At 50.6% G+C, this 26176-nt stretch overlaps 1 protein-coding gene across 8 annotated transcripts in view; it reads right to left on the bottom strand.

Moving 5' to 3' along the window:
* The window catches only part of col11a2 (collagen, type XI, alpha 2), a 75969-nt gene that overhangs the window by 20938 nt on the left and 28855 nt on the right, over positions 1–26176 (bottom strand). Inside the window, exons 2-30 of one of the 8 annotated variants that reach the window (XM_060043741.1) lie at positions 23174–23335; positions 21067–21277; positions 20154–20316; positions 19567–19689; positions 16525–17433; positions 15019–15138; positions 13035–13262; positions 11995–12048; positions 11516–11557; positions 11136–11198; positions 10943–11017; positions 10145–10231; positions 9747–9803; positions 9217–9270; positions 8869–8922; positions 8269–8322; positions 7745–7798; positions 7084–7137; positions 6562–6606; positions 6271–6324; positions 5524–5568; positions 4450–4503; positions 4206–4250; positions 3412–3465; positions 3264–3308; positions 2611–2664; positions 1697–1741; positions 1001–1054; positions 424–531 (exon numbers count right to left, since the gene is read on the bottom strand). In XM_060043741.1, coding sequence (XP_059899724.1) covers positions 424–531; positions 1001–1054; positions 1697–1741; positions 2611–2664; positions 3264–3308; positions 3412–3465; positions 4206–4250; positions 4450–4503; positions 5524–5568; positions 6271–6324; positions 6562–6606; positions 7084–7137; positions 7745–7798; positions 8269–8322; positions 8869–8922; positions 9217–9270; positions 9747–9803; positions 10145–10231; positions 10943–11017; positions 11136–11198; positions 11516–11557; positions 11995–12048; positions 13035–13262; positions 15019–15138; positions 16525–17433; positions 19567–19689; positions 20154–20316; positions 21067–21277; positions 23174–23335 — 3167 coding nt within the window. The remainder of the gene's footprint in view (positions 1–423; positions 532–1000; positions 1055–1696; positions 1742–2610; positions 2665–3263; positions 3309–3411; positions 3466–4205; positions 4251–4449; positions 4504–5523; positions 5569–6270; positions 6325–6561; positions 6607–7083; positions 7138–7744; positions 7799–8268; positions 8323–8868; positions 8923–9216; positions 9271–9746; positions 9804–10144; positions 10232–10942; positions 11018–11135; positions 11199–11515; positions 11558–11994; positions 12049–13034; positions 13263–15018; positions 15139–16524; positions 17434–19566; positions 19690–20153; positions 20317–21066; positions 21278–23173; positions 23336–26176) is intronic. The other 7 variants (XM_060043742.1, XM_060043743.1, XM_060043745.1 and 4 more) reach the window with 7 other exon arrangements.

Genomic DNA, 26176 nt, shown 5'->3' with positions numbered 1-26176 from the left:
CTGTCAAGCGATTAAAATATTTAATCACGATTAATCGCATTAATGCCATAGTTAACTCACGATTAATCGCGATTAAACATATATTTTTTTCTATGCTAAATATCCCTTGAATTCTTTGTCCCATTAATTTTTCTCATTTTAATGCTCGTATCAACATGGAGAAGTGCATTGGCTTGCCTTGTGCAAATGTTTTTTTATTGATAACAACATTGCCATTTCCTGATCAAAACAGGACGGTACAAAAAAAAAGCCTATAATGCAATTAAACGATGAACATACAAAGATATGCCTTGAACATAGCAGTCAGGCTACTGCTTCTTTGTTTTGAGCCCAAAAAACAAAACAAAGGGGGGTCCACCACTGACCCCCCTACTGATAATAAAACCCATGTGTGTGTGTGTGTACCGAACCCACAGAACCCACCTTCTCTCCGACCAGACCGATGGGTCCCAGTTCACCCGGGGGCCCCACGCGGCCCTTGGGCCCCTCGGGACCGTCCTCCCCCCTGGGGCCTGGGACGCCCAGCTCGCCCTGTTGCCATGGAAACGCAGACACGGACGTTAGACGTAAACCCGGACTTCAGGCCCGAGACAGCGTCACAGCCCGTCACTCAGGCATGTGCACTGTACAGTGTTTTATATATTTTAGTATTGTTTTAATTTGAGAATTTTGGGTATTGTTAATAATAGGTGTTTTGTATATCCTACTATTTTAGCATTGTATTGATTTGTTACTCCGTTGTGAACGTCTCTTTATAAATAGGGTTTGGGTAAATCTCCACCTAGTGGACAATGCAGCCATTGCAGCTGTACAGTCGAACCGAATACAATTATTAAAATCTGATGACTTTTATGATTGATCTAAAACATACTAGTAATAATGTCATACATTTGACAGCTTAAAGAAAAATCGAAGGAAAATCAAATCCTATTTTTATTCTCTTTCAAGCGTTGACATAAATGCTAGATTGAACGTGTCGACCCTCCATGTTTCAACTCACCCTCTCTCCTTTGACTCCAAAGTCTCCCTTAACTCCTGGGAAACCATCCTCCCCCTGAAAACACAACAGACCATGAAATACAAACACAACAGGCCGTGAACCACAAACACAACAGACCGTGAACCACAAACACAACAGACCGTGAACCACAAAACACAACAGACCGTGAACCACAAACACAACAGACCGTGAACCACAAAACACCGAAAAAATTTAACTTTTCTCTTCGTAATATGTGGTGATAAATATGTAAAGGTTTGCTATAAAAAGTAGTGATTGGAGCTGAGAGATTCAGCGCTCAGAGTTGATTAACAAACGGCCATTTTGTTAGTTTAGGACCAACAAACGTAATTTCACTCAGAGTCCAACGTAATATCGGTTCTTCTATTTGTCTTGTACGTTGTAAATGACAATGAAGCTGACTTTGCTTTGACATTGATTCCAGCAGTTTGATCGTAGAACCATGAATATATACAAGTTAGAAGAGGCTTTTATACACAGCCTCTTACAGGGAATACGGAGACTGGTCACGAGGAGCAGGTAGGGGTTAAATCTCATGCTGAAGGATAATAACAGGCGGCCTACAAATATCAGGGTTCAAACCCAGAAACTTTCTCAGGGAGGTGACCAGTGTCACCACTGGCGTCAGTCCGGTCAGTCACGAGTCGTACGGAGACACTGAGAAGCTCCACTCACCTTCTCTCCTTTGTGTCCCTTCAGACCGCGAATGCCTTGAGTTCCCTGAGAGGAGACGGACAGCAGAGGTCAACCAAACAGACAACCTCAGACCGACAACATCAGAGAGACAACATCAGAGCTGGTTGGGGAGTCTAGCCACTGGTCTGGACCATGATGAGCAGAACCCAGGATGCTATGTTCAATCGTTCAATACTAACAAATAGTAAAAATCTAAGAGGAATCGAGCGAAGGAATGTGAACTCACACCTCGTTATCCTAGCTTACATAATGAGAACAAAACTATAATCTATGTGCATGTTGTTTGGTGTAAAGATGAACATTAAATACTTCAGATTCAACCAACCGTTTTTGTGATTACGTTACATCTGTTCGTTACCAATATTGAAACAACAAAATGGAGTCATGTTCCTGTATGTTCTGAGTATCCCTGCAGTCCCTTAAGGTACCACTGGGGGCAGTGTGGCCCGCTGTGCAGTCCCTTAAGGTACCACTGGGGGCGGTGTGGCCCGCTGGGGGAATCACTGCTTAGTATGGTCTGATGAGACCATGCTAGGATATGGACCATGGACCATGGACCATAGACATTAGACCATGGACCATAAACAATAGACCATAGACCATAGACCATGGGCCATGGACCATAGACCATGGACCATAGCCCATAGACCATGGACCATAGACATTCGACCATAGACCATGGACCATGGAGCATAAACAATAGACCATAGACCATGGACCATGGACCATAGATATTAGACCATAGACCATGGACCATGGACCATAGATATTAGACCATGGACCATAAACATTAGGCCATTGACCATAGACCATAGACATTAGACCATAGACCATGGACCATGGACCACAGACCAAGGACTACAGACGAAGGACCACGATGGGCTCCTGCTCACCTTGAGTCCTCGGGGCCCTGGGTACCCTATCGTCCCCTGGGGGCCGCTGGGGCCCTGAGAGACGGAGGGAGAGAAAGAGGAGGACACAAAGAAAGACAAACCAAGAGAAAATGATCAACGCAGCTCACAGGGAAACAAAATAAACGTTCACAACCACACGAAGAAATATTTTTAACAACTTTCGGAAAAATTTCCAAAACATGTTTGACTGCTTCCGGAAGGGTCCTGAGCAGAGCTCAGACCCAGCCACAAGGTGTATGTTGTACGTCCTGGTCCTTAAAAGTAGTACTTATCATCGTGTAGCATCTTACCCTAGCTGTCTCTGTTGTATGTACGGGGAATGGGTTAACCTACCGATAATTATTGCTTGGCACTCGGTTCTATGAACATTCTTACTGTACCGACAGGGATACGTTGTTTCTCTTTCTTCTGACAAATGTACTTATTGTAAATCGCTTTGGATTAAAGCGATGAATGTAAAGGTATCGATGGAAACAGCCACTCCCCCCTGGAGCTCAGTCTCAGGTCTACACCGAGAGGTCAAAGGTCAGTGCCCGAAAGGACCTCATCCCATGTCAGGCCTGTGGTTTTGGGACATCAGGTGTATCCAGGTGTATCCAGGTGTGCCCGAGGTGTGTTGTTGGGAGACCCACCTGGTTCCCCTTGGTTCCAGAGGGGCCCTCCTTTCCTGGGTGACCCTAAGAGAGCAGCGTCCAAGAGGTCAAAGGTCAGTGTTACAGCGAGGTCAAGACGCTACTGTATTTTTGTGATTGGTGTGAGTGGACGGGATGGGGTGCCTACCGGGGGGCCGTCGGCTCCGGGCATCCCTGGGAGCCCCGGTTTGCCTGTGGGGCCCTGGAGGAGAACAGAGGAACGTTAGCAGAGCTGCCCTGTAACCCTCCTGCTCACCACAGGGGGCGCTGTGAGTCAGACGCTGCCCTGTAACCCTCCTGCTCACCACAGGGGGCGCTGTGAGTCAGACGCTGCCCTGTAACCCTCCTGCTCACCACAGGGGGCACTGTGAGTCAGACGCTGCCCTGTAACCCTCCTGCTCACCACAGGGGGCGCTGTGAGTCAGACGCTGCCCTGTAACCCTCCTGCTCACCACAGGGGGCGCTGTGAGTCAGACGCTGCTAGGGTCAGGGTTACGGTTAGTTCACTGTTTATTATTAGCTCAATCTTTGAGCTGGACTTTATTTTAAGATTAACTTTATTTTTAGTGTAGTTTGGCTGCACTCAGCTTCATTTATCAAGGATTTTCAGTCAACTTTGTAGAATATTTCAGTCAATAAGGTGAACATTTTGTCCCAGGTCTTCAGCTATATTTTATTTGCAAATTGGTTAGCTAAACTTTGAGTACATCTGCATCCTCATCAGCAAAGAATTATCTTTGATGTATCAATCACTGTTTATATTTTCAATGTCTAAATGATAAATACCTATGCTATAATATGATCAATGTCTATATTATCACTATCAATATTATCTATATCAATATTATCAATATCTGCTATCATTATCTAGGTTATCAATTTATATAATCACTATCTATGACATTAAAAGCTTCATGATCAATATCTATTTGTATCAATCACCTTCTCCCCTGGTGGTCCAATGGCTCCTTGAGGTCCTGGCATGCCCTGAAAAACACACACACACACACACACACATTTTTATTTTTATTAATTTATATAATATTTTAGTGATATATATTATATCATCAAAGTGTATTGTGGGCTCATATTATATATTATATATAATACATCATATATCAATCATATCCTATATAATATCTATCATATCATATAGGGCACATCACAGGTGTGCCCGTCCTCTCACCTGAGTCCCTGAGGTTCCCTGCTGGCCTGGAGGACCTGGCTCTCCTTGTGGTCCCTGGAGGAGGAGAAGGACCCTACATCATCACCATAGTGAACCCTATATCATGGTGTCCCCTTCATCAGGACCATAGTGTAGCCTACATCAGGACCATAGTGTACCCTACATCAGGACCATAGTGTAACCTACATCAGGACCATAGTGAACCCTACATCAGGACCATAGTGTACCCTACATCAGGACCATATCGTACCCTACATCAGGACCATAGTGTACCCTACATCAGGACCATAGTGTACCCTACATCAGGACCATAGTGTACCCTACATCAGGACCATAGTGTACCCTACATCAGGACCATAGTGTACCCTACATCAGGACCATAGTGTAGCCTACATCAGGACCATAGCGTACCCTACATCATGACCATAGTGTACCCTACATCAGGACCATAGTGTAGCCTACATCAGGACCATAGTGTACCCTACATCAGGACCATATTGTACCCTACATCAGGACCATAGTGTACCCTACATCAGGACCATAGTGTACCCTACATCAGGACCATAGTGTAAACTACATCATGACCCATAGTGTACCCTACATCATGACCATAGTGCACCCTACATCAGGACCATAGTGTACCCTACATCATGACCCATAGTGTACCCTAAATCATGCTCATAGTGCACCCTACATCAGGACCATAGTGTACCCTACATCAGGACCATAGTGTACCCTACATCAGGACCATAGTGTACCCTACATCAGGACCATAGTGTAGCCTACATCAGGACCATAGTGTACCCTACATCAGGACCATATTGTACCCTACATCAGGACCATAGTGTACCCTACATCAGGACCATAGTGTAAACTACATCATGACCCATAGTGTACTCTACATCATGACCATAGTGCACCCTACATCAGGACCATAGTGTACCCTACATCAGGACCATAGTGTACCCTACATCAGGACCATAGTGTAACCTACATCAGGACCATAGTGTACCCTACATCATGACCCATAGTGCACCCTACATCATGATGTAGCCTACATCAGTCTTTACTCACCAGGTTTCCCTTGGGTCCGTGGGGGCCGTCGTTACCGCGGACGCCCTGAAAGGCAGAGGATCAGTTAAACCAGGAACGTCATTAGATCCAATCTGAACCCGGCCTTCCATCCTTTGTGTGTCTGCTGACCGGAGGTTCGGTAGGCTAGCCCAGTTTGGGCAAAGCAGGTCCGCTTCAAACCGGCAGACAGCTGCATACTTCATCTAGTAGTCTGGGGGGCTAGTGGTCAAGGGGTCTAGTAATCTAGGGGGATAGTGGGTTAGTGGTCAAGGGGTCTAGTGATCTAGGGGGATAGTGGGTTAGTGGTCAAGGGGTCTAGTGATCTAGGGGGATAGTGTGTTAGTGGTCAAGGGGTCTCGTGATCTAGGGGGATAGTGGGTTAGTGGTCAAGGGGTCTAGTGATCTAGGGGGATAGTGGGTTAGTGGTCAAGGGGTCTAGTGATCTAGGGGGATAGTGGGTTAGTGGTCAAGGGGTCTAGTGATCTAGGGGGATAGTGGGTTAGTGGTCAAGGGGTCTAGTGATCTAGGGGGATAGTGGGTTAGTGGTCAAGGGGTCTAGTGATCTAGGGGGATAGTGGGTTAGTGGTCAAGGGGTCTAGTGATCTAGGGGGATAGTGGGTTAGTGGTCAAGGGGTCTAGTGATCTAGGGGGATAGTGGGTTAGTGGTCAAGGGGTCTAGTGATCTAGGGGGATAGTGTTCTAGATCTCTTAGGTTCCTGGTGGTTTGGTGATCTGGTTTGTACTCACCGGAGGTCCACCAATCCCAGGAGGGCCCTTAGGTCCCAGCAATCCACGAGGTCCCTACACACACACACACACACACACACACACACACACACACACACACACACACACACACACACACACACACACACACACACACACACACACACACACACACACACACACACACACACACACACACACATTAATAACCACAGAGCCACTGAATAGTGTTGAATAGTTTTTTATTCGATGACATTCAGATGTCATTCACATATTCCATAGGAGAGGATGGATCGTCATGGCAACACTCACGGGTTCACCTGAGAGTCCTCGCTGTCCCAGCTCTCCGTCGTCGCCCTGGAAACGCAGACAGGGACAAAACGCTCTCATCACCACTGTTCTTAATACTGAATGTACATGATAGACAGACAGACAGACAGACAGACAGACAGCCAGCCAGACAGACAGCCAGCCAGACAGACAGACAGACAGACACACAGAAGGACAGACAGACAGACAGACAGACAGACAGACAGACAGACAGACAGACAGACAGACAGACAGACAGACAGACAGACAGAGAAACAGACAGAGAGACAGACAGACAGACAGACAGACAGACAGACAGACAGACAGACAGACAGACAGACAGACAGACAGACAGACAGACAGACAGACAGACAGACAGACAGACAGACAGACAGATAGACAGACAGACGGACAGCCAACAAACAGACACACAGACGGACAGAGATACAGACAGAGATACAGACAGACAGACAGACAGACAGACAGACAGACAGACAGACAGACAGACAGACGGCTGGTCCTCACCCTCTCTCCGTCCTCTCCCTGAGAGCCCAGTGGGCCCATGGGTCCCGTGTCGCCCTGCGAACACAGAAGGAATCAAACCCACACCCTCTCCACATGGTAGGGATCCACGGCTGGCTGTATGTTGTGTGTATGCTGTGTGTATGTTGTGTGTATGTTTTGTGTATGTTGTGTGTATGTTGTGTATGCTGTGTGTATGCTGTGTGTATGTTGTGTGTATGTTGTGTATGTTGTGTGTATGTTTTGTGTATGTTGTGTGTATGTTGTGTGTATGTTGTGTGTATGTTGTGTATGCTGTGTGTATGCTGTGTGTATGTTGTGTGTATGCTGTGTGTATGCTGTGTGTATGCTGTGTGTATGTTGTGTGTATGCTGTGTGTACACTGTGTGTATGTTGTGTGTATGTTGTGTGTACACTGTGTGTATGTTGTGTATGCTGTGTTAATGTTATGTGTAAGCTGTGTGTATATTGTGTGTATGCTGTGTGTTTGTTGTGTCTATGTCGTGTATGTTGTGTGTATGTTGTGTGTATGCTGTGTGTACACTGTGTGTATGTTGTGTGTATGTTGTGTGTATGCTGTGTGTATGTTGTGTGTATGCTGTGTGTACACTGTGTACACTGTGTGTACGTTGTGTGTATGTTGTGTGTATGTTGTGTGTTTTACCCTGTGGCCCTTATCGCCAGGGAGACCAGGCAGCCCGTCGAACCCACGGTCGCCCTGAGGGAGACAAGACACATGTTACAACAGACACACACACTAGGAGACACACACTAGGAGACACACACTAGGGACACACACTAGGGACACACACTAGGAGACACACACTAGGGACACACACTAGGAGACACACACTAGGGACACACACTAGGGACACACACTAGGGACACACACTAGGGACACACACTAGGAGACACACACTAGGAGAAACATTAGGAGACACACACTGGGAGACACACACTAGGAGACACACACTAGGAGACACACACTAAGGACACACACTAGGAGACACACACTAGGGACACACACTAGGGACACACACATACTAAGGACACACACACTAGGGACACACAATAGGGACACACACTAGGGACACAAACACACACACACAGACACATACACACACACACACACACACACACACACACTAGGGACACAAACTAGGGACAGACACCAGGGACACACATTACCTTGGACCCTGACTCTCCTGGCATGCCTCTGGCGCCATCGGCTCCAGCACGACCCTGGAAGGAACACAGAGTTAGCCTTAGCCGCTATTCTGTGGAGCTACGCTAAGCTAAGGAAGGAACATAGGGTTAGCTTTTAGCGCTATTCTGTGGAGCTACGTTAAGCTAAGGAATTAACAGAGAGTTAGCCTTAGCCGCTACAGTGTGAAGCTACGCTAAGGGGGGAACAGAGGGTTAGCCTTAACCGCTTTAATGTCGAGCTACGGGAAGCTAAGGAAGGAACAGAGGGTTAGCCTTAACCGCTACACTGTGGAGCAATGATAAGCTAATCAATGAACAGAGAGTTTGCCTTTACTGCTATATTGTGAAGCTACGCTAAGCTAAGGAATGAACAGAGGGTTAGCCTTTAGCGCTATCCTGTGGAGCTACGCCAAGCTAGGGCAGGAAAAGTCTTTATCGGTCTCTAAGATATCGTAAGAACAGTTCCAGGACGTGACATCATAAGTGTGACGACCTCCGACAGAACCAGCAGGAAGTGACATCACGAGTGTGACGAGCTCGGACAGAACCACCAGGAAGTGACATCACAAGTGTGTAACTTACCCTTCTTCCTGATTTGCCGGGAGGTCCCAATAGCCCCTGAGGACCCCTCGGGCCCTGAAACAGAACAGGTGTCCGTGGTGAATGCCTGCTGGACCTCTCTGCTCTACGCGCAGTCAGACGCTCACGGCGCACCGTCATCAGGATGGCGGCATTTTAGGGCTAACCCCTTTAACTTCGGTTATTTTTCCGTGCATTTTATCGCTTATCTTTATACCTAAATGGTGTGTTCTATCTGTACACAGTATTTGAAAACACTTTTATGTGTCATGCGTTACAGTTGAGGATGGCCGCATTCCATTGTGCCTCCTACTCGGTGTTCCCTGGCGCCGGTAGGACGGATGGACCTACCTGGGCTCCGGGGTCTCCGCCCTCGCCCTTGAACCCATAACTCCCAGGGTTTCCCTGGAGGAGACAGAGAAAACTTCTTCATTCTTTGTCATTATTACACACACGCTTAAACATTGTTCAACCAAAAGACAGGATCCCCAGTATCCACGGCAACAGTACCGTGACAACTGGTTATATGTAACCATGAGAACAGGTCTATATGCTACCGTGACAAAAGGTCAATATCACTGTGACAACATGTCCATATTACTGCGTCAATCAACCAGTCTAGGTTGCCACGACAACATGTCCTGTCAGCGTGACAGCACGTAAATGTCACCACGACAACATGTCTACGTTAGCGTGACAACAGCTTCTCTGTAGCCTTGACAACATGTCTACGTGAGCGTGACAACAGCTTCTCTGTAGCCTTGACAACATGTCTACGTGAGCGTGACAACAGCTTCTATGTAACCAAGACAACAGGTGTAGGCCACGATGACACCAGGTCTACGACGAGGTGGGTGTAGGCCGTCGAGGGGGTGACCCACCATGGGTCCGGGGCGGCCGGTGAAGCCCATGGCTCCGGACGGTCCCTTCAGCGCCATCTGGGGGAGACAGGCGGTCATGATGGTCAGGCAGGCTGTCCCCGACACCACTCAAGAGATACCACTGAGATTAATGATGAGACACGTTCATTCATTCTACTTCAAGTCTGTGTGCTTGTGTTCAGTATTCTTGAAAGAACGTTTCCCTTTTGAATTGTTTTGTGTTGAAAGCGGTGTCTTGTTTTGCTACTCAGTTTGTCACCTTTTACTTCATTCAGCAGAACATACGATTGTCTCGACGTGGTTTGACCCAAGCCTCTCGGTCTACCCAGCCACGTAGATGCATGATGCTAACAGACATGCTAGCTGTTAACATGCTGATGAAGGCGGAGTCGACTTACCCTGGCCTGAGACAAGATGGCCGCGGCCTGAGCTTCCTGAGCTGACACCGAGGGTCCCTTAGATCCTCCACTCTGGCCGAAGCGGAACTGCAGCAGGACAAACAATCACATGATGAGGAACCTAGGACGTCTCAACGAGATACCAACGAGTCATCAACAAGATACTAACGAGTTATTAACAAACTACTAACGAGTTATCAACAAGATACTAACGAGTTATTAACAAACTACTAACGAGTTATCAACAAGATACTAACGAGTTATTAACAAACTACTAACGAGTTATTAACAAACTGCTAGCGAGTTATTAACAAGATAATGAAGAGTTATTAACGACACCCTAGCAAGTTACTAACGAGATATACTAACGAGTTATTAACAAGATAATAAAGAGTTATTAACGAGACATTAGCAAGTTACTAATGAGGACCACCACTGAGCTGGGGAATGACCCACTTCCCAATGCAGCATATTTAGTATGCCAACCATGACCGAAAGATGACATCACCATGAACACCATGACATCACAACGACCACCATGACATCACAACGACCAACATGACATCACCATGAACACCATGACATCACAACGACCAACATGACATCACCATGAACACCATGACATCACAACGACCAACATGACATCACAACGACCAACATGACATCACCATGATCCACACAACGTCACAATGAAATCATCAACAGCTGTTAGCTCGTACCCAGGGACAAGTCAATACAAGATCGAGGTAGGACCTGGTCCTCCAGGTCTAAGAGGCTCAGTGGTGAAAGGAGACTCACGGGCAGCATGACGGAGGTACCAGGAGGTCCAGGGAGACCATCAGCTCCAGAGAGCCCCGCCCTCCCAGTCAGACCCTGGGAGACGGACGGGGAGGAGGCACGTCAAAGAGGAGCTAATCTGCCAGCTCATGTTTTTTCCAGAAGCGCAGAGGAGGCCCAGCCAGATGTAGACCGGGCGGAGAACATCACTCACCCTCTCGCCAGGATCTCCTACGGAGCCGGGAGGCCCGGAGGAGCCGGAGGGACCGGGAAGACCCTGGAGGAAGAACAGGAGGGAAGGATTCATATGCACTCTCCCACGTGACCTCTGGGTGCACTGTTATTCTGGATCAGGAACCTTCTAGAGGTAGTGACCGGTAGGATAGGAGGTATCGTTGGGAGTACTAGTAGGAGTTTGGTAGTACTAGAAGGAGTTTGGTAGTACTAGTAGTTTAGGATGTATCTCGGTAGTACTAGTAGGATAGGATGAATCTTTGGTGGTACTCGTAGTTTATGAGGTATCTTTGGTAGTATTAGTAGTCTAGGGGGTATCTTTGGTAGTACTAGTTGGAGGTATCTTGGGGTAGAACTTACAGCAGGACCCTCTGATCCGGGAGGTCCCTCGATCAGCATACCCTGCAGGAGGAGAACAGAGAATTACGTTTCAACTTTAGGTCTGCTGACAAGCAGAACCTCTAGTGACCGTCATACGCCTTTAGCCAGAGACCATTGACCACTCATGAACGGCCATATGTCTATAGCCTGAGACAGGACGTTGTGAGAAGTCTAACAGGAAGTGGTCAGCAGTCTAACAGGAAGTGGTCAGCAGTCTAACCGGAAGTGTTCAGCAGTCTAACAGCAAGTGGTCAGCAGTCTAACAGAAAGTGGTCAGCAGTCTAACAGGAAGTGGTCAGCAGTCTAACAGGAAATGGCCAGCAGTCTAACAGAAAGTGGTCAGCAGTCTAACAGGAAGTGGTCAGCAGTATAACAGAAAGTGGTCAGCAGTCTAACAGGAAGTGGTCAGCAGTCTAACAGGAAGTGGCCTGCAGCCTAAACTGGAAGTGGTCACTCACAGGCTCTAGAACAGCATGTTCTCCTTTTTCTCCTTTCTGGGCTCGAACAGCGGCCTGAGGAAAACAGATATGTAGCCAACAACACATCACAGTCAGTATAAAGTACATTACATGTAGACTACACACAGTACACAATGTACACACACACATAGTGCCCACAGGTGTTATTATACAAGGTCATATATTGTGGCACACAACACGACCACACAGTACAATATACACAGTACAGGGTTCACAGAAGACAAGGTACTGTCGATAAACAGAACTCACACATAAGACACATGTGTGATAACACACACACTTACACGTTGAGGTATATTCCTGTCCTGGAAATTACTTGACGATAAAAATTCACATGCAGACATGTTTAACCAGCATTTACAAAATCAATTTACTGCAAAAGAAACCATGCATTAGGGAAATGTTCTGTATTCTACTTTAGTTTGCAATGTTTAATACCCAACTGAAAACCTGATCAGTCCCGGGGTCAGTCACATGACTCGGTCCAGTAACCAATGACGTCTGCCTTAAGTCTATTACCTCACCGCGGTTTCCGAGCAACGTTCCATTCAGCCATACACAGAGAAACGTCATTTCAGTGCAAACAAGGCCCCTTGTTGTGCCTTGAAACGCCTTTCTACAGTATGTAGCACTTGTTGCTAGCGCTGAGTGCTAAGCTAGGGCAAGCTTACCACTCAGCACAGGCTACATCCCGTTTCAACCAATGACACACTCGTCAGATTCGGGCTGCCATTGGACCGGAGGTTCCTTCAAATCACACCATTCCTCTGGGGTTGATTGATTGATTGATTGATTGATTGATTGATTGATTGATTGATTGATTGAACGACTACGGTCACCATCAATAGACCAGGCGTGCCGGGGTAACCCGGACACACCGCGGATCAACCAACCAACAAGCATAATAACGAGGCAGATTGAAGGAACCCCGCACCAAGTGGGCGGAGCCTCGGACCCGGGGGCGGGGCCGGTTGAAGCGGTTGGGGGGGGGGTTCAGATGTACGGCCGCCCGGACTTACGCCTCCCTGGTCCGTGGCGGCGGACAGGGCGGGGCCCATGCGGCCCAGGTCGGCGCCGCCGTGGCTCTCGGGCAGGGCCTCGCCGTAGTCCCTGTAGGAGTAGTCGTACTCCCTGGGGCCCGCCTCGCCCGTCACATACTCCTCTGTGAACAGCTCCTGCTCCAGCACCTCCTCGCCGCCCGCCTCGGTGCCGCGGAGCTCCTCCTCCCCCGCCACGCTCTGCTCCACCTTGGTGGGGGCGGGGTTAGGGGGGGCGGCCGAGGTTTGGGGGAGGGTGGAGGGAGGGCGGGGGACGGCCGAGGTTAGGGGGAGGGTGGGAGGTTGGGGATGATAGAGGAGATGAGGGTGGGGATGAGTGGGAATGAAGGGATGAGTGGGGATGAGGGGATGAGGAGATGAGGGGGGATGAGTGGGAATGAAGGGATGAGGAGGGATGAGTGGGGATGAGGGGATGAGGAGATGAGGGGGGATGAGTGGATGAGGGGGGATGAGGGTGAGAATGAAGGGATGAGGGGAAGAGGGGATGAGGGGGTGAGTGGGGATGAGGGTGAGAATGAGGGGGTGAAGGTGGAAGGGGGAGGATGGATGAATTATGGGATGGGGGAGGGAGTGAAGGAGGGATGGAAATGATAGGAGAGAAAAACCAAGCATGAAAGGGGCGCTAGTGATGAGGAGAGGGAACTTACCTTCTCTTCATTAAGACACAGTCGACCAAAGCGTCCATGGGTCTACGCTAACGTCACCTTGGTACCACTAGGCATGGTATCTAACGATGAGGGACATAGTTTCCATCAAAGCTCAGGCGACCGCGCCGCCTTGTCAGTTCCTGACTCCATTGCAGGTCAGTTTGAAACCTTGCACAGGGCAGGTGAAGAACTTCAAACTGAGCTGAAAGGTTTGAACGCCATTCAAAAGGAAACTGCAACACAGGGCGGCGGTGTCTGCAGCCACTTAGCTTTGTGAACAAGGTCGATGTGAAGCTGCTACGTTAGCTTCTACTTACTTACCCTGAACAATAAACATAGAGTAAACAGGCCTGGCTGAGATCACCGTCTCCATCCCACATACCGCTGAGACCCTGAAGCTCATCTGTCTCCTGGCTGTCACAGGGAGTGTGCCCCCAGAGCTGCTTGTGTATTCTAAACGGTTTGTTGTTGAAAAATCAGGTAAAGTATTCGCTCCTGGTATCACAGAGTTTGTATACATCCCACCCCTGCAGCGTCGCTTCTCAAAAGACCCGGGTTCTTGTTCGGGGCAAACGCACCCAGAACTCAGGTCTTTGTTGTTAGGCAGAACGGGAGGCTGGTCAGGGGACGTGATGACAGAAACTGGAGGAATACCCTACATTGTTCTGGAGGACAGTGGTGCGTGGTCTGGGATCAAGCGAGAACCCCGGTAGGAAGTGTTAGGAGAGGTGTTGGGACGGGGGGTGTTATGTTATGAATGTTATGATATGAACGGTATGTTATGAACGGAATGTTATGAGCGTAGTGTTATGAACGTTATGTTATGAGAGGTATGTTACTTTGTTGAAGTACAGAAAAGAGGCTCACCTCCAAACCTTAAAGATTCCTTAAGGGTTCCTTAAAGGTTCCTTAAAGGCAGAACCAGGCCGATATTTCGGAAGTCTTCTTTTATTGATTAATTGTACCAACTTAATTTATTTCTGCTTCATTCCAGCGAGATGGAAGTCTGGAATGCCGATCGGACAAACTAAACGCATGAACGAATTGACCACTTGGGGAAACTACATTTAAATCAACTAAACATAACTAAATCTGTATCTTCAAAAGGTATAGCTAAACAAAGAAATAGCTAAAATAAATCTTACTAAGGTAACAAAAGAAGAACGAAACAAATCGATCAAAAAGCCAAAGTAACGGTTCTGCGGGACCGGCTGTTTTCTGATTGGATGTGGAGTTCGAGTTTGGGCCCGCCTCCATGGAGCGGGCGTTCAGGCAGTGCATTCTGGGTCCCTCTTTACCTGCACGGCGCTCACTTCTTCTCCGGTCAGCTCACCCTCCGGCTGCACCGCGACCTCCTCATACAAATACTCCGTCTCACTGGGGGCGGGGCCAGCGTCGGAATACTCAGTATCAACATCCTGATTGGTCAAGGTAGTCAGGAAGTGGTGGGGAGGAGGGAGGAAGTAAGCAGATTTGATCGGAAGAAAGTGGTGAGTTCAAAAGGTGATGTGGGCAGTTAAAAGAGAGGGTGAAACACATCACTAAAATAGTGGGTTCCCAGTGTTGGCTTTTTAACTGGTAACGCACATTTTCAGGGTTTTACTAAGGAAATTTCAGCAACATCTCTTGATGTCTATAAATCAGGCCGTCTGCCCGATTTAGGGAGACATCGAGACCACTTTGGTGAGATTTCCTCAGTTGTATCGTTGACCACCACTGGCTTCGCAGCGGCCCCAATGCCGCAGCAGATACAGATCAGGCCGCCGCCCACCCCCGGGTCCCGGAGCCTAGCCATCCCCGTGACATCATCATAGCCTCACCCGTGACCTCGTGACTTCATAACCATCATCACGACATCACAACCTCATCACGGGCCGATGACATCACGACATCGCAGCCTCATCGTGGCCCCTGTGACCTCATCGTCGACCCGATGAGCCCACGGCGACCCGACGGGCTGATGTTTGGGATGTTTAGCCCCACCAGAGACCAGGAGGTTCCAGCGGACGCCCGAATCGGCAGCCTCACAGAACAGGGAGTTCAATCCGTTTTGGAGGAGGGTCTCGAACGGAGACCCCTTGTTTTAACACCGCTGACGGAGACAGTGCTTTGAACCCTCCGATTGAACTGCGACCCTCACCTTGCTTAAGGTCTGACCGGTGGCTTCTGTGAGGCTGCGTCATTCATATTGGATGCAGAATATGATATATAGATAGGACACATCTATATATGAACGAGACAGATGAGAGAACACAGATACTCAGGAGAGAAGAGACAGAGTAGGAGATGATGCAGAGCCTGTGTGGTGTGTGTGTGTGTGTGTGTGGAGTACGCTGGTCATGGGTGGCTCTAGAACAGCAATCCCAGAAGATCTTCAAAGACGTGATCGCTGCAGGTCCGGCCCTCCGGTGCAGAGGTTGGACGGGATTGATTTGTGGGAATAATGGAACGAACTGGAGTCAGCCTTGTCTAGTGATGACTGTATGAGACAGGTGCTCAGGACATTCGCCCACCTGCTAAGGCTACCTTACATCCCCAGATGGTTCACCATCGAGGGGGCTGTACCCTGCCGCTTTTGCTTGGCTGATTTCTAATCAATGTTACTCAGGTTCCTCTGAAACCACTGAAACATTGAAGCGTTTTCCTCTCATACTAATTGGTGAGAATGTAAAGGGAACGCCTTTGGATGAGAGGAGGATGCGTGTCTGGACTCTGGTCCTGATGATGGGGGCCTCTCCGGGATGGGGCCTGCGTAACCTAGGCAACAGAGGGGAACACACCGGCCCTGGGCCATCCTGTTGTACCTGTTGGTAACCGCTGGTGGGCCTCTTCGCCGGGAGCCCGGTGCCGCTCAGGGCCGTCTTCCCGAAGGGCGGGAAGGGCTTGTGGAGGGACTTGACGTTGTCCAGGTCGACGGTGGGTTTGGAGCGGACGGCGTTGGTGGTGGTCGGCAGCACGGGCAGCGAGGTGGCGGTCCTCTTCGTGGCGCTGCTCTGCAGGAAGCTCTTCATGGTGGTCTTGACCACAGGGACCTTGGTGACGATGGTGGTCACCTTGGTGATGTGGCTGGTCTTGGGGGCCGCTGCCTTGGTGGCCTTGGGGGTCTGGGCTTTGGGGGCGTTGGTCGGTTTAGGAGTCGGGGCCTTGGTCGCGGCGGACTTGGTTGCGCTGACCACGGTCTTCTGGACTTTAGTGACCTTGGTCTTCGTGGCGGTCTCGGTTTTGGCGGGTTTCGCGGCGCCGTTAGCCTTCTTGTTGGCGGCGGCGGCGGCGGTGGCCTTGGTCTTCGCCGCGGCAGCTTTACCGTTAGCCTTGGCTAGCCCGTTGACCTTCTTCTCCACCACGGTTTTCACCACCTTCTTCTCCACCGTCACCTTGCCGTTCCCGTTGGACACCTTGGTGCTGCTTGTGGCTTTGGTGACGACCACCTTTCCGTTAGCGTTAGCTTTGGCCTTCCCCTCGGCCTTCACCTTCTTCTCGGCGGTGGACTTCTTGGCTGCGGCCGCGGTGGGTCTGATCTTTGCGAGGAGCACCTCCACGGCGGTGGGCTTGGCTTTGGACGGCTTGACCACTGCGGGTTTCGCAGCCTTGGTCGGCATCGGAGGCTTGACCACCACCTTAGCGGCGTTGGCTTTGGCCGCCTTGACCGCAGCAGGTTTGGCTTTGACCGGGGCGGCCTTAGTGGGGACCGGCTTCCCATTGGCTGCCTTCTTCTGTTCTCCGTGTTAATTGGTTTGTTGTGATGTTGTGATAATGTGGGTTGAAAGAGAGAGAGACAGAGAAAGAGATGGAAGTGGTGGGTGAGTTAAGGAAGACCGAGGAAGGAGGAAGAGGGAGGTGAACGGGGTTGGGAGGGGAGGAAGAGCACAAACAAGGGATGGACAGAAGGAGAGAGAGAGAGATTGGATGTTTTGAGATACAGTGACATGAAGATGGCTGAGGATTGGCTGAGACTGGTCAGGCATTACTGGTCAGCAAGTCAGGGGGAGGAAGAGCTCAGCCCCACCGCACCAATCGTAGAGCTAACCCAAATGGGATTCTGGGCCTTAGGACCAATGGATTACCTGCAACTCAACTGAGTGACCTGCAGGGTTTTGGAGATCGTTTTAGAGCTGGTTCCTCCAGTAATGCCATTCTCCATTAAATTACGACAAAGCTGTTTAGCTGTTGGCTGATTAGAAGGCAATGACACACACACACACACACACACACACACACACATATATATAGACACATGAACACACTCTTGTAAACACAAACACACAATATAGAGCATAAGTAGATGTTTTTTTGTAGTGTTGGCGCACACACAGAAACTCACACGCAGACACGCAGGCACGCAGACACATGGACGAGACTGAAGCGTTGACACGCGCATGCACGATGTTAGCATGCCATTGTGAGTTAGCATTCAAGTTAGCATGAGTAAGCGTGCAGCTCTAAACCGTGCAGCGCACCGCGAGAGAGGGGAAAAGGCTTCGCGGCTCGGCTATTGAATGTAGGTGTTCTATGTGAAGGCAAGCATAGAATCCACACCACAGACAAGCTACTTTCCTGAGGGAACGGAGGTATAGATGTATAGATGAACATATATTATAGATTTATAGATGAACAGGTGTAAAGGTGTATAGGTAAATACACTGTAGATGCATAGGTGTTAGACGTAGGACCTCAAAGAAGAGAAAACAAACCTGGGATGCAGAAACAAGAGCCCAGCTCACTAGTGGCCAGGCTGACGAGGAGATAACAGAGTAGGTAACAGAGTGGAAGACATACTGTCCATGCGTGGGGACATCCAGCGACTCGAACCAAGGACCTCCATGCAGCTACCAAGACCCAGCGTACGGTCAGTTCCACATTCTGCGGGTGGTTTGTTTCGGTGTGTCGGGGATGCTCGGAGGGGTGGAGCTAGCACCGTGGAGCGCCGGGGAGAGCGTTGGAGCCCCGAGGCGATGACGGGTCTGCGTTGTGCGTCGGGCTCAGAGCTCAAGCGACTCCGCCCCGGCGGTTCCACCGGCCGTTAACCCCTCCCCCTCCGGGGGATCCCGCACCTCAAAACAAACGCTAAGAACTGCCGGCCACCACCGTTTGAACCTCGGGTCGGTCCACCCCCGCGCAACGTGCACGCTCTTCTGACCCATGTGGGGGCGTGGCTTAGAGGAGATCGGACACGCCCATGACAAGGGGAGGTCACAAAGACCCGCCCATTCGATCATGATTTAAAGCGCCCCTATTTCACCACCAGGCGTGCGGTCGATCCGCTGGCACTCAACGTTTCAAAATGTATCCTTTTGTGACGTCACAAGTGGGCGTGTCCAACCGTATGTAGACTGACGGTGGACACGCCCACTCTGGGAGTCACAGGGGGATAGATTTACATCTGGTGAGCCAATAGGAGGACTTTAACAGTCTGGTGGCAAGTTCTACAGTACAGCCACACTTGTCTTTGCGATTCCCTTTAAGGTGGTGTGTGTGTGTGAGTGTGTGTGTGTGTGTGTGCGTGTGTGTGTATGTGTGGGTTTGTGTGTGTGTCTCAACTCTACCACACTCCAGTGCCCCGACACTTAACCAAACACACACGCACGACAGTACACACACAGTGTGTGAGTGTGTGCATACGTGTGTGTGTGTGTTTATATGTCTCTGCGTGTGCATGTGTGCGTGGGTTTATATGTGTATGCGTGTTTGTGTGCGTGATGTGCGTGTGTGTGTGTCTCTTTATATGTATATGTGTGTGCGCGTTTGTTCATGTGTGTGTGCGTGTGTGCGGTGTGTGTTTATCTCATATGCGTGTTTGTTTGTGTGTGTGTGTGTGTGTGTGTGTGTGTGCGTGGTGGGGGACTCACGTATGTGTTGGGGTCCTGGCTCTGGGTCTTGGGCAGCGGGGAGTCACAGTCCGGGCTGTAGTGCTCGCAGAAGTCGTACGCGGCCTGGGCGTTGGACGCGATCAGCAGCTGCTGGATGTCCCCCTGTTCACACACAACCAGGATCACAAACCGGATCAAGACCAGGATCACAACCAGGATCACAAACCGGATTAACACCAGGATCACAACCAGGATCACAAACCGGATTAACACCAGGATCACAACCAGGATCACGAACCGGATCAAGACCAGGATCACAACCAGGAACACAAACCGGATTAACACCAGGATCACAACCAGGATCACGAACCGGATTAACACCAGGATCACAACCAGGATCACAAACCGGATCAAGACCAGGATCACAAACAAGGTTTGCAACCAGGATCACGAACCGGATTAACACCAGGATCACAACCAGGATCACAAACCGGATTAACACCAGGATCACAACCAGGATCACAAACCGGATCAATGCCAGGATCACAAACCGGATTAACACCAGGATCAATGCCAGGATCACTGGTAAGAGGGTATATGCAGGTAGAGTTTCTGGGCGGGCTCACCTGGAACACCTCCTCGTCCAAGAGGCGCGCTCCGAACACGGTGATGCCGTTGGTGTCGATCTCGGCGTGGTTCCCGCGCGCCAGTGGCCGCGTCATCTTCTTCTTGCAGTCCAGCAGCAGCGTCACGTTCTTCTTGGAGACGGAGATGGCCACGCGGTGCCACCTAGAGGCCGCGGAGGGGAGAGCAGCCCGGTTAACATAAGGACCACACCACTTAATGTTCGCACTTATTGTGTGTTGTACGTCCTGATACTTAATGTATACACTTATTGTGTGTTGTACGTCCTTGCACTTAATGTTCGCACTTATTGTATGTTGTACGTCCTTGGCACTTAAAAATAGTCCTTAGCATTGTGCAGCATCTCATCCTAGCTATCTGTGTCGTACACAGGGAATGGGCTAACCTAGTGATGGTTAGTGCTCGGCACTTGGTTCTATGAACATCCTTACTGCACCGACAGAGATAGATTGTTGTTTCTCTTTCTTCTGACAAATGTAGAAGATTGTAAGTCGCTTTGGGCAAAAGTGTCTGCTAATGCCCTACATGTAAATGGAGATGTTGTTTGTCACAGCTAGTACATATCAAATCATAGCTCACTCAGTACCCCCACACACACACACACACCCACACACACACCCAGCCACCCACACCCACACACCCGCACAAACACACCCACACACACACACACACACACACAGCCACCCACACACCCAGCCACACACACACACACACACACACACCCAGCCACCCACACCCACACACCCGCACAAACACACCCACACACACACACACACACACACAGCCACCCACACACCCAGCCACACACACACACACACACACACAGCCACCCACACACCCAGCCACACCCACACACACACACACACAGTCCAGGAGTAAGAGGGGGGCACTGACTTCCCGTCGGCCAGGTTGACCCCCTTGAACAGCGGGTAGTCCTCGGGCGCGGGCCGGCCGCTCTGGTCCTCGTACAGGAAGACGGGCGAGCGTCCCAGCTCCACCCCCAGCTGCTGCACGCCCTGCTCGCTGTACACCGACAGCAGGAAGGCCTGCAGGCCCGCCTGCGCCTTCACCAGCGCCATGATGGAGAAGTTCTCCGGGAAGCGACCTGCAGCCCCACCGGGTCAGAGGTCAGAGGTCAACGGCCAGAGGTTCGAGACAGGACTGGTTCGGGGCCAGCACCCCCTACAGGGCTGGGCCGAGTGGATTGTGGCGAATGAGTGGAGTGGGGGTGTTTGACCCCCAGTGGAAAGGTACTGGGTTCGATTCCCACGTCCTAGAGCAGACAGTTTGACCCCCAGTGGAAAGGTTCCGGGTTTGATTCCCGCGTCCTCGGGCAGACGGTTTGACCCCCAGTGGAAAGGTACCGGGTTTGATTCCCGAGGTCATCCTAGAGCAGGAGGCCCTAGCCCCTGCTTAAGATGTAAGGGAGATCTCCGAGTCCCTCTGGGTGGCAGCGTCTGCTCAGTGCATCAGTACCGCTGGGGAAGACCCTACAACCCGACGGTTCTGAAGCTGTTCTCACAGCCCTTCGTCGTCCGCTCAGAGGGTCACCAGACACGTCCCCTGGCCCCCTAGCTTGAGTTGTCTGCGTAAATGAAATGAACTGAGGTTAAGGATTCTGATTGCAAGTAGGTCCGGTTGGGTGAAGGTTAAAGATAAAGATAAGAGGGAGAGAGAGGAGAGGAGGGGAAGAAATATAAATATCTTCATAATCCCTGAAGGCAGAAACAAAGAAAGGAGAAAGTACAGGAGGAGAGGAGAGAAGGAGGAGAGGAGGAGAGAAGGAGAGAGGAGGAGAGGAGAGAAGGAGGGGGAGAGGAGGAGAGGAGAGAAGGAGGAGAGAGGAGGAGAGGAGGAGAGAGGAGGAGAGGAGAAGGAGAAGAGAGGAGGAGAGCAGAAAGAGGAGGGATGGAGGAGAGGAGGGAGGGTGAGAGATGAGGACAGGAGAGGGGGGGGGGGGGGTGGGCAGCAACAGCCAGGGTGATGAAGACAATGATGACGAAGGACATAATTGCAGACTCGGGTTGGTAACTTGTTGCTCTTCAGGATTCCTCCGTGGGGGGAGATAAGTGCTAGCTTCCCGCGGCGCGGCGCCCCAGCGTGCCAATGCCGCCTGCCGCCGTTTGTTTTGGTTCTCAGACAGCGAGCGGCGCGCTCCGACGTATAATTACGCCCCCAACCTCCTGGCCCGTCGGGGTGGAGCGGAGAGCGCCGCCGGCCACCTCACCACGCCACCGGCGGTTCACCGCTCTCTGTCCCTCCGCCACCTCCCCCCCGGGGGCACGAGGAGCAGTAAACAGGCGACGCGAGCAGACCGGTGCTCATGAAGCCCGGCTCGGTGTCTCCAGGCTCGGGGTTTTTTCCACCCAGCAGACGCCTCGACCCGGACGCTGACCCGGGGGGGAGGAACTGAGCGCTGAGACGTGGAGAACTGAGACACTAGGGAACTACAAGAGTCCTGGAAGCAGCTCTCCGAAAGAAACACCTGGGAGGTCTCGCTCTAGGTGGCGGGGGGGGGGATCAGACCCGGAACCTCTCAGCTGGGAGTCAAACACCATCACGGCTCGGCCACTCTCACCCTGTCTGGGTGACTGGCAGCTAGCATGAAGGGCTACGTGAACATGAGGGGGCCAGTTAGTGCTCGAAGCATTAGCACATTATTACATTATTACATTAACACATTATTACATTAATACATTAGCATATTATTACATTATTACATTAGCACATTAGCATATTATTAAATTAGCACATTAGCTCATTAGCTCATCAGTACATTAGCACATTAGCCCCTTGTGCACTCAACCAGGACATGGGGAAATTAGCTCAATGGCCGACAGCTATTAGCTCCACGAGGCGACCCTCCCCCCCCTCCACCGAGCTATCCTCCGCCCGTCGTCGTGGTAACGGAGCGATGGGCGCTCCAGCCTCAGGACCCTAACCGGGGACCCTGGCCGTCACCCTCCACCGGTGGGAATCGAACCCGCGGCCGGGGGCTCACCTGAGAAGAGCTGCTTGGTGGGGGCGGAGATCTGGGCCTTCTTGGAGATGCGGTAGGCGTGGTCTGGGTTACCAAGGCGACGCGAGGCGCAGAAACCCGGGACCTTTCGCACGCCCTCGGGGAGAGAGGGGACCTGCAGCGCACGCAGCACGTCCACCGGTTCTGATGGGGCGAGAGACATAGGGTTAGAGTGGGGGAGAGAGAGAGAGAGAGAGAGAGAGAGAGAGAGAGAGAGGGGGAGGGAGGGGGAGGGAGAGAGAGATAGAGAGAGAGAGAGAGAGAGAGAGAGAGAGAGAGAGAGAGAGAGGGGGAGGGGAGAGAGAGAGAGAGAGAGAGAGAGAGAGAGAGAGAGAGAGAGAGAGAGAGAGAGAGAGAGAGAGAGAGAGAGAGAGAGAGAGGCAAAACCGTAATGGTAATGGTTAAAACCAATCATCTGACCGGTCTATCAACAACGACCGGGTTTGGGTTTGGGACACGACGATCACAGGCAGAGCGACAGCTAGCCGACAGCTAGCCGACAGCTAGCCGACAGGTGCGTTACCAAGACCCCTTAACGTACTGGACGCTCTCAACAAGAGAGAAGGAATCACGTTAGATAAAAATAAAGAAGAGAGTGGTAGAGGGTGATGGAGAGAGCGAGTGGTAGAGAGAAAGTGAGAGAGACATAGAGTAAGAGTGGGGGAGAGAGAGAGTGGTAGAGAGAGAGTGGTAGAGAGCGAGTGGTAGAGAGAAAGTGAGAGAGACATAGAGCAAGAGTGGGGGAGAGAGAGAGTGGTAGAGAGAGAGTGGTAGAGAGAGGAAGAGCATGAGAGAAAGAGTGGTCGAGAGAGGTAGAGGCTGATGGAGAGAGAGAGAGTGGAAGAGCGGCATAGAGGGTGATGGAGAGAGGGAGTGGTAGAGAGAGAGTGGTAGAGAGAGGTAGAGGGTGATGGAGAGAGGGAGTGGTAGAGAGAGAGTGGCAGAGAGAGGTAGAGGGTGATGGAGAGAGGGAGTGGTAGAGAGAGTGGTAGAGAGAGGTAGAGGGTGATGGAGAGAGGGAGTGGTAGAGAGAGTGGTAGAGAGAGGTAGAGGGTGATGGAGAGAGGGAGTGGTAGAGAGAGAGTGGTAGAGAGAGGTAGAGGGTGATGGAGAGGGAGTGGTAGAGAGAGAGTGGTAGAGAGAGGTAGAGGGTGATGGAGAGAGGGAGTGGTAGAGAGAGAGTGGTAGAGAGAGGTAGAGGGTGATGGAGAGAGGGAGTGGTAGAGAGAGAGTGGCAGAGAGAGGTAGAGGGTGATGGAGAGAGGGAGTGGTAGAGAGAGTGGTAGAGAGAGGTAGAGGGTGATGGAGAGAGGGAGTGGTAGAGAGAGAGTGGTAGAGAGAGGTAGAGGGTGGTGGAGAGAGAGCGATAGAGAGAGGTGGAGGCTGATGGAGAGAGGGCCAGTAGGTGCAGGTCCTCCCGCTGGTAGATCAGGTTGCAGTGGGGGGTCCCCTCAGTACAATATGGCCTCTGTTCCCGCTGTACCCCCCTCCCTCCATCCTCTCTCCCTCCCCCCTCCCTCCCCCTAGAACAGCCCAGTTCTTCCTGCTAAGGGACCCACAAGACACACACACACACACACAAACAAACACACATACTTGCACCGCACACACACACACACACACACACACACAAAAATGCTAAATTCCCTGAGGAAAGTCGTGGCACATTTGAAAGGTAGGAAGTATGAAAATAATTTCTCTTGCTTCCTCTCACTAGTGCCTCTCTCTCTCTCTCTCTCTCTCTCTCTCTCTCTCTCTCTCTCTCTCTCTCTCTCTCTCTCTCTCTCTCTCTCTCTCTCTCTCTCTCTCTCTCTCTCTCTCTCTCTCTCTCTCTCTGTCTCTCTCTCTCCTCTAAGTGTTGACAGACGGGTGTGGCCCCTGGATGTAAACATACAGAGGCCCCCTCACACCTCCAACCCCCCCCCCCCACCCCCCCCCCCCAGGGTGGGGCCCCCAGCTGGCCGTATCGCTGGATGGTTTTAGATTTATTTGTGTGTGTAACGCGCATTTAGTGAGCCGCCATTTTGGATCCAACCGCCGCCCAGGGAGAGTTTGGACCCAAGATGGCTGCCTGGTGGATACGGACCGTAAACCGTGAGATAAATAGACAAAGCAAAGTTATTACATAACCTTTATGTCGGAGTAAACCATGCAATGTGTTTATCTAAAAAAAAGTCTTTATCTAAGCTTACACAGCTCTTCTTATTCACAGGTTGAAATCAGTTTGGGAAAGACTTATACTGTACTATTTAAGTCGGCAAAAAAATAAAAATAAATAAATAAATGGTTCCTTACTAGTTCCACAATCTTATCTACAAAACTACAAAAAAAGTACGAAGACAAAATGTATACGACAGAGCGACCCGAGCGATCTTGACGTTACTTGGTTCAGTGACGGCGTTTGTAGTTCGCCTCTTCAACCGCTAGAGGGAGCCATTCAGAACTGAGAGAACCGGCTCCATCCAGCTGACGTTCCCGGGCGAGTTGACCGATTTAAGTGTGATGGTCACTTAGGGTGAGGGCGCCCCTCACACAACACAAGTTATTTTAGTGGCAATGTCAGACAATACACACACAATCCAGCAGGGTTTCATAACACAACTATACACTTGCAGCGCTGAGCGCTCAACACACACACACACACACACACACACACACACACACACACACACACACACACACACACACACACACACACACACACACACACACACACACACACCAGGGTTTCATAGCACAACTATACACTTGCAGCGCTGAGTGCTCAACACACACATACACACACACACACACACACACACACACACACACACACACACACACACACACACACACACACACACACACACAAAGTGGACGCAGACCCATGCACAAGCATAAGAACACTTTCACGGACATGCCCCCATACACACTCGTACAAATATAAACACACATATACACACACACACCCGTACAAATATGAACACGCATACACACACACACACA

Source organism: Gadus macrocephalus, chromosome 22 (assembly GCF_031168955.1).
Source record: "Gadus macrocephalus chromosome 22, ASM3116895v1".
Lineage (NCBI taxonomy): Eukaryota > Metazoa > Chordata > Actinopteri > Gadiformes > Gadidae > Gadus > Gadus macrocephalus.
Note: the sequence above shows the minus strand (reverse complement) of the source record. Positions and strands in the feature narration are given on the sequence as shown.